General features: G+C 42.6%; 2 protein-coding genes across 3 annotated transcripts; both read left to right on the forward strand.

Annotated features, from left to right (window-relative positions):
* Positions 1–5977: 5977 nt before the first annotated feature.
* LOC134470002 (probable N-acetyltransferase camello) lies at positions 5978–8617 on the forward strand. 2 transcript variants are annotated; one of them, XM_063224032.1, is made up of 3 exons: positions 5978–6066; positions 6491–6610; positions 6805–8617. In XM_063224032.1, exon 3 carries the CDS (start codon positions 6817–6819, stop codon positions 7480–7482), a length of 666 nt encoding a protein of 221 aa, XP_063080102.1. In that variant the 5' UTR covers positions 5978–6066; positions 6491–6610; positions 6805–6816; the 3' UTR covers positions 7483–8617. The 2 variants fall into 2 exon arrangements, with proteins under 2 accessions (XP_063080102.1, XP_063080100.1); XM_063224030.1 differs by having other exon boundaries at positions 6495–6610.
* Positions 8618–8825: 208 nt separating this feature from the next.
* LOC134470003 (probable N-acetyltransferase CML5) lies at positions 8826–10472 on the forward strand. Its single transcript, XM_063224033.1, has 2 exons — positions 8826–8987; positions 9265–10472. Exons 1-2 carry the CDS (start codon positions 8919–8921, stop codon positions 9931–9933), a joined length of 738 nt encoding a protein of 245 aa, XP_063080103.1. The 5' UTR covers positions 8826–8918; the 3' UTR covers positions 9934–10472.
* The last annotated feature ends 2268 nt before the right edge of the window (positions 10473–12740 follow it).

Below are 12740 nucleotides of genomic sequence, written 5' to 3' on the forward strand. Positions count from 1 at the left end.
GAATCTTGAATCTTGAATCTTGACCCATGTTGATTTTCAAAATTATATCATATGGACTGTTCCTTAGCCATTTTTAAATGGCATGTATGTCATTAGTATCAATGGCAAAGGTGCTGAATTAGAGATATGGATGTTGTGAGTTCAAATCCCACTCGGACCCATGTTGATTTTCAAAGTTATATCATATGCAGTGTTCCTTAGCCAACTTAAAATAGCATGTATGTCATTTAGTATATCCCCAAAACGCGGAGCTACAACACTTTCAAAATGGCTGAATCCAAGATGGCTGAATTGTTTGGCCCATAACTTCTGACTGGGTGGATGGATTTTTCCAACATTTCTTTTAGCTTTGTTTTCTCAATAGTAGTTTGTTTTTAATTTAGGTATAGAAATATCAAAAATAAAACTGCTCATCTCTGCCCCAAAAGGCAAGCCCACTTCCAGCATTTTCTGTGAGAATGCAATCTAATAATTTTTTTCTTCTCCTTAGGGAGTCTATGGCAGCCCATAGAAACGTACGTAGGAAAATGCTGAAACTCGGCACACAGAATCTAGACAGTCTCAGCACCCCCCACAGCAATTTATAGCCCCCACCCCCAACCCTGGAGCGCCACCAGCAGGCCAAAGTTGCAGTTACGTCTATGCCAGTAACATTTGAACCATAGGTCCAATCTTCAAAACCAAGATATCACTGGAGTCCTTGGGCCAAGACGAAGCCAACCCACCCTATGACGTCATTTTCCGCCATGTTGGATTTTTTTGAAAAACACTCAAAATGCCTCTCCTCCCTCAATTTCTCACCATTTTTAGGTAGCAGTGTTACTACAGTTATGACATTGTTATTACATTGTTAGTACATTATCCTTAGCTGACAGTACCCAATGTGAGATGGTGGTGGGGGTTCACCAGGGGTAGGGTTAGTTGGGGGGATGTGGCAGCAATGGTGGGGGGGGTGTTGACCAGAGGGTGGGTTGGGGCGAGTAAAGGGGTTACTCTTTAGCGCCACCAGCATGTCAAAGTTTTGACCACATTTCTGCCTTTATCTTGCCGTACAACCGATTTTCAAAGTCTTAGTATCCCTAGAATTCTTGGAAAAACGTACAGTGCGTGCCTATGACATTCTGCATTGTCAGATCTGTCTGGTCCCGTGGCGACTTGGGCTGGGACAGGCAGACTTACTGCTTGGCCCGGAATTGCTGCTTGCAGCTATATTGTCCTATTGTGACGATTCTGACATGGTGATAGTAGCATTGTGAAATAATAATAAATATATATTATCGTCAAGCCACAAGTGATCACAGGACGGGATTAAATGGCTCATCTTCTCCATTGTCCGCTATTTAGTATTTCCAGAAATAGACATTTATAGCTGCAAGACTTAGGTTGAATCACATTTCTAATTTCTAGCCCTACCCCTATGCCTTCCCCTTGGCGCTTGTCCCTTCAAACAGAGCAGTAAGGGGTAGCGCTTGAAACGCAACCCCTATGAATTGAGACCCCTTCAACAATCACAGAATGACACCCATAACATGCAAAAACCAGCCTCTATGGTTAAACCAATGATGTTGCTTGTAATTACTCGCGCAACAATTTAAAAAGGACAGCGGTGTTGCACGACCCTCACAATTCCTTCACGACGTCCATGCATTAGGTTGGCATTGGGTTGTATACATGCATGCGCACTTTGCCATTTTGATAGTATCAAACTGGCAAAGTGTGCATGTGCTCTACGTAGCAAAAGCATCACTGCTTCATCACAAACGAGAAAATTGAGAAAATGACCATTATACATTGGGACAATGTTTTACCGAGTACAATGGCATAATTATTACAACTGTGACACCGTAAATTACAGCTAAAGTACTTATATTGGTGTACTGTTGCGGAAGCCGCCAAGGGAAATAAGTCGTAGCCCTCCGTTTGGAGTGTGCCTTTGGAAAATCTCCGTTTGAAGGGGTAGAAAGCTCTTCGCCTCGCCCCTTCACCTCTGTCTGAATGTGATTGGGGTGGCCTTAGCCCAAATATCGTCTAAGAGAGAAAGATATGTTAAAACCCGCCCATCCAATGCAAAGGAGTTTGCTCAAAATTTGGTCTCCTAAGGGGGCGTTGTCCCTCCTAATTCTTCTCTTTTCGTGGTGTTTGCACAAGACATGCGCTACCGCCATCTACAGCGCTAATGGGACTCCATTTCTTCTCAACCTCAAGACTTCGAAGGTCTCCTAATCGAAGGTCTCCTAAAGGGGCATTCACCCAATGTAAAGTGGATACCGGAAAAGAACCTGCCTGCTTTATCTCTCTTTCATATACGATTCTCTGCTTAGCCCTTCACGTAAATGCGCAAAATGGAGGGGAAGGGGAAAGGCGATGGGCTAAAGGTGAAATGGGATTCAGCCTTACTGTGATTTGGTCATACTAGCAAATATTAGTTCATTATTTAGTGAACATTAATCAAAAGATCAAATATGGCACTGCAATAGTCAGCACAGTTTCGATGTGCATAATTTGGCTATACTGTTGTACTAACTAGGCAATGCAAACGCATTGAGGAAAAATGCTATGTATTCTCTCATTTTACTTGGACTTAACTACATATGGCCAATTTCTTGAAATGGGGTGGACTGTTCCTTTAAAGACTTGCAGATTATGCAAACATGTTGTTTGTGTGCACTACCGACAAGCTCTACTATTGCTTCATCTGACCCTTAAACTGTGTTTTGTCCGTGTTGTCTTACACAAACATCAGGTCTTCCCTTTTATGGCATTTGTTAAAGGAACAGACCATCATACTTTAACAATGAATTAGGCTATGTTCTTCTCAGCAGTGAGGTGAGATGATGCGTACCTCTCCGAGTGTTGTGCAACACGAAGTCAGTCAGACGCGCTGTCACTCCTGTCATTAGCTTGTAGTTACTCAGCATAGCCAACGTTATGTTTTGGGGCTGTAGTTAGATGCGACCAAAGTCTTCCACATTCAGTTCAGTTACACAAATTCAAACGTGGCTTTTTCTATGCTGTGGAAAGTGTGTACTGCAAAGACAAGCGTAATAACACCTTCTGCGTGGTACAGCGCATTGATACCTTCACTTCTGATGTTTTACCCAGGGCTGTTGGAGCTGCTCAAAGTTGATTGCTTCCTCACAGTGGGTCAGTGGTGTAGTCTACGTAGAACGCGGGTATACGGAGTATACCCACTTCTAAATTTCAGGGATTTCAGTATACCCACTTAAAATTGATTGATCCATTGTTTTGAATAGCACAAATATATACAGTATACCCACTTCAAAACAATCTCAAATATACAGTATACCCACCATTAAAAAGTAGACTACACCACTGCAGTGGGTGGAGTTCCCGATTTCTCCGGAGCTCAGAAACGATATTTGTATTGCCTCACCTAACTAGTAGGGCGTGGCCTGGCTAGATCTGCCTTGGTCTCCACCCCAAAAGCACTGCTTTGCAATAGGCACAATCGTGATGAAGCAGTGCTGCTTTTGCTAGGCAGCGTGCATGCATGCTTTACGAGTTTGATGCATTCTGGTTATAATTTTCTAACCTGCATCAATCTGGCAAAGTGTGCATGCTCATTGCCTGGTAAAAGCAGCTGCATCACGAACATGCCCTATATTTAACATGTGGTGCTTATTGGAACAACTACTCAAAACTGTTCAAAGTTGACCTTCAGGTCTGTAGATGTTAGAGCTGGTGATTTTTTTTGTATTTGCACGTATGTCAGCAGACTTCCATCATAAATTCTTCCCTTACCCCCTCATATTGTATAAGGAGGTTCTTTAATTCGATTTTTTGGCAGATTTCCGAATAACATAACTCAGCATTGAAATTAGCTATATATATTTCTTTTGAGATGATCTTTTATTATTTGGAGGTCTTGTTTTTGCAAATAGCATTTCTGGTGTCCCCAGACGACTGCTGATCTGTCTTCACCTTTGTGAAAGAGGAATAAGATGTAAAAGGTGGCTTTTTAAAACACAAATACGCTTATTGTCATTCATTGGCAAATTCATGTCCCATGAACAAAATCAATTTATCAAAGTTGATTCCCATTTGTGATTTACCATATTTGAGTCAAATTAGGTTTCCGCAGTAGCCTAAAGAGTGCCAATAGACTTTTGGAGCTTTACTTTTGTCACTTTTTTCCCTCTCAAAAGTTTAGTTTTTAATTGTGTTGATCATTTTTGTATTTTGTATCGACCACAAGTTACAGTATCTATAGTAAAATCATGGTTAACCTTTTGTGTTGCTTGGAGATACGTAGGCCTATGTCCTATTATGCGCTTAAACTTCAAGGGTGCCAATACAAATAGGCGGTGCAATCCTACTGCAAAAAGGAATCAAAGGCGCATGAAGGTCAAATACCTACTGGGAAACCACCATTGTCCTTACGCACCATAGCACGCTACCACAGCACACAAATAATTACAGTACATTATGCCACACTAGTGTGAGGGGCCAGCCCAACGCCCCAAGGTATGTGCAGGGGACAGTAGCCTGCCATGCTTAGCCCCATACAGAGCTAGTCATGGAGATCATAACCTAGACCAGGGATGTCAAACTCAGGCCCGGGGGCCAAATTTGGCCCGCGGAGACATTTTATTTGGCCAGCGAGATTATTTAAAATGTGTATTAGGCTACAGTTGCCCCACATACACTATTAATTCATAGCATAACATGACTTGAACATGAATGTGGAGAGACATTGTGGTGGAAATATATAAGATGGAACAAATAACTCTTCTTAGAGCGATGGTTGAAATGGTATTTCTTTGCTCCAGCCAAGTGGCCTAAAAGCCCAATTTTATAACTATGACTTCATAATGTAAAATGTATCCTATTGTATGAATATGTAAGTGACAAACTCCCTGTATGTACATAGTTCTGTTCTTAATGTGTGTTGTTTCCCACTTCCCTTTCCCTAAAAAAACCCAATAAAATATAAATCAAAAAAAGAAATTTGCTGTGTCACAGGATGTGCAGACACATTTTAACAAATAAATATGATGGGAAAGAGTGTATATGTGAAATTTAAACATGAGAATGAAGTGCACTATTTTAGTCAATTTTTTAAGAATAATTGTTGAGGTCGGCCCGCGACTTCGTTCCAGATTTTGATTTTGGCCCACGGTCAATTTGAGTTTGACACCCCTGACAGTCAGCTCAGGTGAAGCCTGTCGTCTCCTTGTACAACACCCTCATACAGTGCATTGCCTTCCAATTCTTTCCCACACCAGGCCTAATAGTCAAATTCAGTCAAATGAGATGTGTCAAATTGGGCAAATGAAATTACAGTTAGTCAAATGATAAACCACAGTTCCTCAAATGTCGAAGTTCACTGACTGCATTGCAACATGTAGGCCCTACGTTCGGTGTCATTTAATGGCAAAATAATATCTGGTTACACTTAATTGTTCTCTATGACAGTGGATATACCACACTAGGTACAGTGAATAACCAGTGTAACAATAGTTAATACTATGTAATACCATGTGTAAATGTATGTAACAATTTTGTACTTACATCTAGGGGTTAGTTGGTACATGGTAGGCTTATTGCATTGGTAGGCCTGTTAAATATTGTTACACCGGTTTTTACACTGTAGGCTACCTAATGTGGTAGATAGAACCATTCAAATAAAATGTTATATCCTCCATGGCCTTCTTCTTCCTCTGTTTCTTCTATTGTCATTATTTGTAGTAGCCTACAGCTGACTGCATTAGCCTACATCATGTACGTTCAGTGTGTTATTAATGGTAGAAGAATATCGTGGCTATATGGCATTCTACTTCTAGCCTAGGCTACTTCTTCTGTCTTTTATTTGCAGTACAACAGAGAAATGGAAAGCATTATCCATTTCAGTAACCAATCAAATGGGCAATTTTCTATAGGCCCACCCTAGTAGGCGGGATTTGGTTAAAGACGGAAGTCCCGTAACAACAATAGCCTATCAATCGATAGCTAGAGGGTAGTACTGAAAGGAACGTAGGCTACTCTTGGAAGCCAAACACATAGAGAATAGAGTTACTTCTCAAGACTTTCTCTTTTGTGGAAGAGGTAGGTTACCCTGACTCTACATGTAATTATATGTGCTAGAGACTTCTAAGGTTATCAAATGGCATAGTCATGGATGAGCTAACTGTGTCCTCTAGCACGCTATTTCGTTTGCACTTGAACTTCATGACTAACTCTACCAGGCCTAGTCAAAACAACATCAGAAGTAGATATGTCCATTGTGACAGTGTACTGCTGTGGCATGGAAGAAAGGCTATCCAACAGTTCAAAGACTATATGCTTCCTTAGGTTAAGCATGCTTGTATTTTGACACCCTTGTGCGATGACCTATGAAATGTGAAGACTAGGCTACCCAATTAGGCTACTTGTCTACTCACTTAGTAATTACAGTCTTATTACAAACATGGGGTTTTCTTTGATTTCGTCTCCGTATCAACAATAACCTAACATTTTTATGTGTGCCTAGTCAGATTGTTGAAGTGTCTTTTATATTGTAAAGACCAACTCGTCCAACTTACACCGGGAGTGTCCATGTGTCCAGGGCGCGCATAACATTTCTTGAAGTCACAAAGTGGTAAGGAGAGAGGTAGGTATTCGGTCCCGTTGAAATTCTTGAACTATTTGAAAACAAACCCAATGTGCCGTTTGTTTAGCCTATACATTTCTGGGGAGTTTGTTATGAGGAAGCACAGTGCCGTGCGTTTTGTTTGTTGTGTGTGGTGGTGCCTGTATGCGTAATACCGGATAACTAACTGCTTGTTTACGTTCCCCACCCTCTAGAGAACCGCTGCCATGACTGACTTGAAGATACGGCGATATGAGGAAGATGATGACGAGGTGGTCAAGGAGATTTTCACTATGGGCATGAGCGAGCACGTTCCTGCTTCTTTCATGCACATGCTCAAGCAGCCCCTGATGCAGATGCTATGCGTTTGTTTGTTCTGCACATTGATGGCCACGTCAAAATCCTTCCTCCTGCCCGTCCTCGCCGTGACGCTGCTCCTCGCTGGGGGTCGGCAGATGGTCTCTTACCTCTTCAACTGCTACATCGACGAGTCCATGAAGCGGGACCTGGACAAGATTCGGGAGACCTACCTCACCACCCCAAACTCCTGCTTTTGGGTGGGGGAAATTGACGGGCGCGTCGTGGCCACGGTTGCGTGTTTGCCGGCTGAAAAGCAACCCGAGTGCTTGGAGCTGAAGCGCATGTCCGTGAGGCGCTCGCACCGTGGACAGGGCATCGCCAAGGCGTTGTGCCACACAGTCGCTGAGTTTACGCGCTCGCGAGGTTATCAAGGTGTGGTCCTATACACCTCTGTGGTACAGACGGACGCTCAGTATCTGTATGAGCGAGTTGGATATCAGAAAATGCGACAGTTTGTCATTCCAGAGTTTTTAGCAAGAATTTTAAACTTCTCCCTAATCGAGTACAGACTGAACGTCCAGCCATCGTCATAAAAGAACGACGACTTCGCTTTGCCAGTGCGATGACCTGGGTGTGTGTGTATGTGTGTATGTGTGTGTGTGAGAGAGAGAGAGAAAATAGAGAGAATGCAAATACTGTTTATACAAACCTCAACAATGTCACAATTGACCATTTAGGTAATAGTATGGTAGACTACCCAGTTATAACCAAAGGCTATGTTTATGTCAGTTGGAAGGGAAACAAAGAAGTCCTCCTGAGTGATGTGAGGGGTTAGCGTATGTCCCAAGACTTCTGGACAGCAAGCATCTTGAGATCTTTGTGCAGTGTCCAACTCTGTGTTGAAACTGTTATTGGATAATGACCATTGTTTTGATGACCACTTCCTGTTTTAACTATATTGGGCTATATCAATTTTGATTTTTGATTTCAGATTGTTGAAAACTAAACACACCTCAAGTTGGTGGTAACCGTCTGCGACAGAAGTGGAAAACTCTGTCTTGTGACTGATGCACTGTATGATTACATCTTACTTCCCCCAGCTTAGGAAAGGGACTTGCACAACAGAATGTCTTTTCAAAAAAACAGAACGAAAAAAATGGTAAAACAAAAAAACATTTTCTTACGAATATGTTATGTTACTGTAGGCCTACATTTGTGTGGACTCATTAGATTATGTCTCATTACATTGAAGAAATGTATTCGCTGACCTTCATTTGCATGTTTCTGTGGTAACCACAAAAACAGCAAAGCCAGTCAGCTGATTAATTTTGGAACTTAGAAGAGCAGTGTGTCATTTCACTGGCTCTCAAGCTGAACATTAACAACCTTTTGCAATACCTGTGTATTTGTTTACACTTTTCTATGGATAGGTCCTGGCAGTTTGAGAAGGGAGTCTTAAATCATGGTTAATGGTCAGTCATAGTATGGGATTGGGATTGGATAACCCCATTCCTGTTAATCATCAATAACACATTAGTAACACATAACACAAGTCTTGTACTCCCAAATTGGTTAAGTGTGTCAATCAAGTGATGTGATTAAATTAATTTAATGGAAGTATGTTCATCAGTTGATTAAAAGTCATGATTGTGTCAATTGTTTTCTGTAAAACTGTTTGTTCCTATTTTTAATCGGTTTCATTTTAATAATAAAATCTTTAAGGATGTACTTTGTTGCTATTTACTTCACGTGTATTGCTCTGCGGTCCTCTGCTATATTGCTATTCTCGTAGACATACTACAGCCTACACATACGGTCTGTATGTCAATGAGTGCTCTGGTTCTGTTACAGTTTGATGCTCTCTGGCATCCATTACCCAGACCTAGAACAGTAGAGATCATGTGACACCATACTCAAGGAAAAACAGGAAGAGGTAAGGGGAAGGAAAGAGGGGTCTCCTTGTGGCTGTGAGGAGGCAGAATGTGTGTTTATAGAAAAACGTGAAAAAAATATTTCTGAGACAGAATCTATGACTACAGTAAGGTGTACTAAAATAGATACAGCCTGCTTACTACAGTGGATGCAGACTTTCACAATGGTGAGCTCAAACAGCTTTGATTGTATCTAAGCACTTGTCTACTCAAGGGATATGAGCAAGTATTTTTCAGTGTTGTTGTGTAATGACATAGTTATACTCAGTTTTTTTGCACAGAGTACAATAGAATAGACTTTTCAATACTCTCCAATGTGTCATCTTATTGCTTGTTATGCACTCCAATTGGATGCAATAACACAGTTTCTTTCCTCTTATGTTGAAATAAAATGTGGTCTTTAATGCCTCCTGTGTGTATTGTGCTGCATCATCTCATCCCAAGATGGAGTTCAGTCTTCGTGAGTACTGTGACTCAGACTACACAGTAGTGCGTGAGGTGTACGCCACCGGCTTCAGAGAACATGCCACGTCCATCTTCGTCACGGTTCTCCAGAGGATCTGGGTCCAGTTGTTTCTGCTGGCCACGTTCCTTGGCCTGCTTGAGCTCTCCGGTTCCCCCCTGTGCGCAACACTGGGCGTCTCCGGGCTCCTTCTGGTGCTACGGGTGTCTGTGCAGTGCCTGCTGGAACAGGGCGTGCGCCTGGGCCTCAGCGAGGACCTCCAGGACATCCAGGCGTCCTACATGCAGCCGGGCCAGGTGGCGCGCTTCTGGGTGGCTGAGGCAGGGGGCTGCATCGTGGGCACGGTGGCCATCCTGCCCTGCCTGGAGGAGAAGGGAGCCTGGGAGCTGAAGAGGATCACGGTGCTGAAGAGATGCAGGGGGCGAGGCATCGCCAAAGCCTTGTGTCACACCGCCTTGGGGTTCGTCGCCAGCCGGGGGGTGGAGAGGGTGGTGCTCTTCACCTCCATGGCCCAGGTGGATGCACACAGGCTCTACCACAGCCTGGGCTTCAGGAAGGAGAGGGAGTTTGTGTGGCCGTCGTGGCCAGCCAGGCTGGTGAACTTCCTTGTGTATAAATACTCTTACGCAGTGGATGGTTCAACTGAATGAATGTGGTGGTGGACACTGATATGATACACTAAACACTGGATATTGTATCTAGTGAAATGTGGTGTATGCAGTCACTTCACCAAATACATGAATCTGGAGTTTGAGAGACTTCATCATGAATGTACTGTGCTTCTTACAAGGGCCAGGCAACACTTTTGTCAATCAATCAACAATTCTCATCAACCAGAAAATATTTCTAAACATGGGGTGCCATCTCACATCACAGGGGTTTGGTGACCAGGGATGCCTTTCCAATTGACTATTATGAGGAACATAATATTTGTGCATTGTTGTCTGAATATGATTATATCTCGTATGGACCCATGCTGTTGAGCAGCAGATAAACTCACCAATTTCCATCTCCTGGAATTGGAGAATACATGTTCCAAATGTGTATGTTTACAGGATTTAGTTTAAAGGTGTATTTCTGTTGTTCCATATGCATGTTCTTATTTTGTCTTGCCAATACAATTGCACATTGTTTGCAATCATACATTCAGTCATTCACTCATTAGTCCTATTGTTTGCATCCAAATAAATGTATTCAGGGCCGGTTTTTAGCATAGGCCGGCTAGGCGGTCGCCTAGAGCGCCATGTGAAGAAGGGGCGCCGAAATGGCGCTCTCCTATGCGTAATTTTGCGATATGAAGTTTTTTTTATGAAGTCGCAATCAACAAAGAGTGGCGAAAGCGCTCCTCACGGCAAAGCGCCCCTCAGCCAATAGTAATATCTCTTCCAACTGTCTCTGGGAAGTCTGTGAACCAATAAACAGACAGTTCTGAGAAAGGGGGCGGGACGAGTGACAGCGTGCGGTCTATTTTGAATTTGGAGACTCACTCGAGAGACAGAGGGGGCAAGCGCAAACAGTAGTGCTGCTCTGCTGGATGGAGATTATTATGTTCTCATTAAACCACTCATTGCATGATGCAGGAGTTTCAGAGGGTGTTTTGGAACTATGTGATTTAATCAGCAACCGTTTGTGATTATGGAAAGCCTAATAGTTATGAGGTTACTATTTGGAATTAGAGAGAAAAAGAGCTTTGTTTTTGATCAGAGAAATCGCTAGTTAGCATGCTAACATTAGCCAAGTATGCCAAGCAATGAAATCCAGTAAAGTAGCTGTTAGTAGCCTACTCACTACTCACTAACACCCACCTGATATCATAATACTTGCTTAGGTTGACAAGCAAGTTAATGTAAGACTGGTGCGATGTTTAAAACAATTTTAGCTGCCATATCTCCTTCCATCCACATGAATTACCTGCTTGTTGTAAGCTTAAAAAAACATTAATTTCCAGACCAGAATGACATAGCCTACATTAATCATGTAACAGAACCATGCACAGCAGACAAGTGAGGCTATTTACTATATTTTGTATATTATGAAATTCAATAGCGTGACAGCTCTTCTCCCTTTCTCTCACCCTGTCCCTCCAAACACATAGATAGCCCCCTTCTCATTCTCCTACTCACAAATGCACCACTATTTCCAGTCCAGAAATGAAATTGGTTTGGAAGACAGCACAAATGTGTAGCTTATTAAAATTGTTATGCTGCCATGCTTTGTGATGCTGTAGATAGTGTAGATCAATGCAGACCTCCTTGGTAGGCTTATTGTCTACACATGCATTTTACATGCAAATGTAGGCCTACTGTATCACTCTCCTGGCATTTCAATTTCACGTTACAATTCAAACACATTGATAACCTCCCTCTCATCTGGGGTTGGGGGCCCCACCACCATCACATCCAACACACCACACAGTGAAGCTACTTTCATGCGACTCAATCTGATGTGTTGGTCGCCTGTCAAAAAGAACCACAAATCCATTTGATGAGAAACGGTTATTGTTCTTGATGCTATTTAGTTAAGCTTACTAAGGATATTAGTCTTGTGTTCTGTGAGGTATAAGAAATATTTTTTTTTTCTTTCAAAGGTAGGGGGGGGCGCCAGAAATCAAACTCGCCTAGGGCACCAAATAAGCCAGAACCGGCCCTGAATGTATTTGAGGTAGATTATAACTATGTGTATAATCATTTTTAAAAAATGTTGCCTTCACACGCACAGTCCGCCACTGGTTGTATAACCAATCAGTGTCCTTATTAGACCTACAGTGAGCGCTACTATGCTTCTGAGATGAAAGGGCGCTGGTTCACATTTCAGCACCGGCCAGTTCCCTTGCAAATGTAATCAGGCGTGTGACATGACAACAGGAAGTTGACTGGCACTGGCTCCTGTGTCTTCTCCCCAAGCCCCAGAGACGGGACTGTCAAGATACGCACAACGCCAACCAAAAACGTTTTGAATCACAGGTAAGGTAAGATAGCATTTTTTTTTGTTTTCATTTTCCATTTTTCCATCATGTCGAGAGGCGGTTTGTCACGTGTTCACTCTACCGGTAAAGGGTTCATTATGTTGCTTTATTGCACGCGCCTTCGGATGTCGGACGCAAAGGGAGTTGCCTTTGGTACCCTACCTCAGTGATGTGCCCTGATGTATAGACGGGGGGGAAGAAAACGTGCTTTTCTTAGTCTTGCAGTTGAGATAGACGCACAATTTCCTTCTGTTTGCGGTCTCGTGGCACATTTCCTTCTCGTGGTCAGTATAAGAATGTAGCCTACCTCATGTCGTTTCCACGCGTGTTTTCTCACCCTTATGTCAACACTTTTTGGATTTAGCCCAGGGAGACGGGATTTTCCAGCATTTTAACTAATTATTCGCCAATGTTGTAGACGAAAAGCTCATATTGCGGCTCGTTAACATTGTCAATTTGGCTCCATGATTAGAAACGGGTGAAAAATGAGCA

This window comes from Engraulis encrasicolus, chromosome 19 (genome assembly GCF_034702125.1).
Source record: "Engraulis encrasicolus isolate BLACKSEA-1 chromosome 19, IST_EnEncr_1.0, whole genome shotgun sequence".
NCBI lineage: Eukaryota > Metazoa > Chordata > Actinopteri > Clupeiformes > Engraulidae > Engraulis > Engraulis encrasicolus.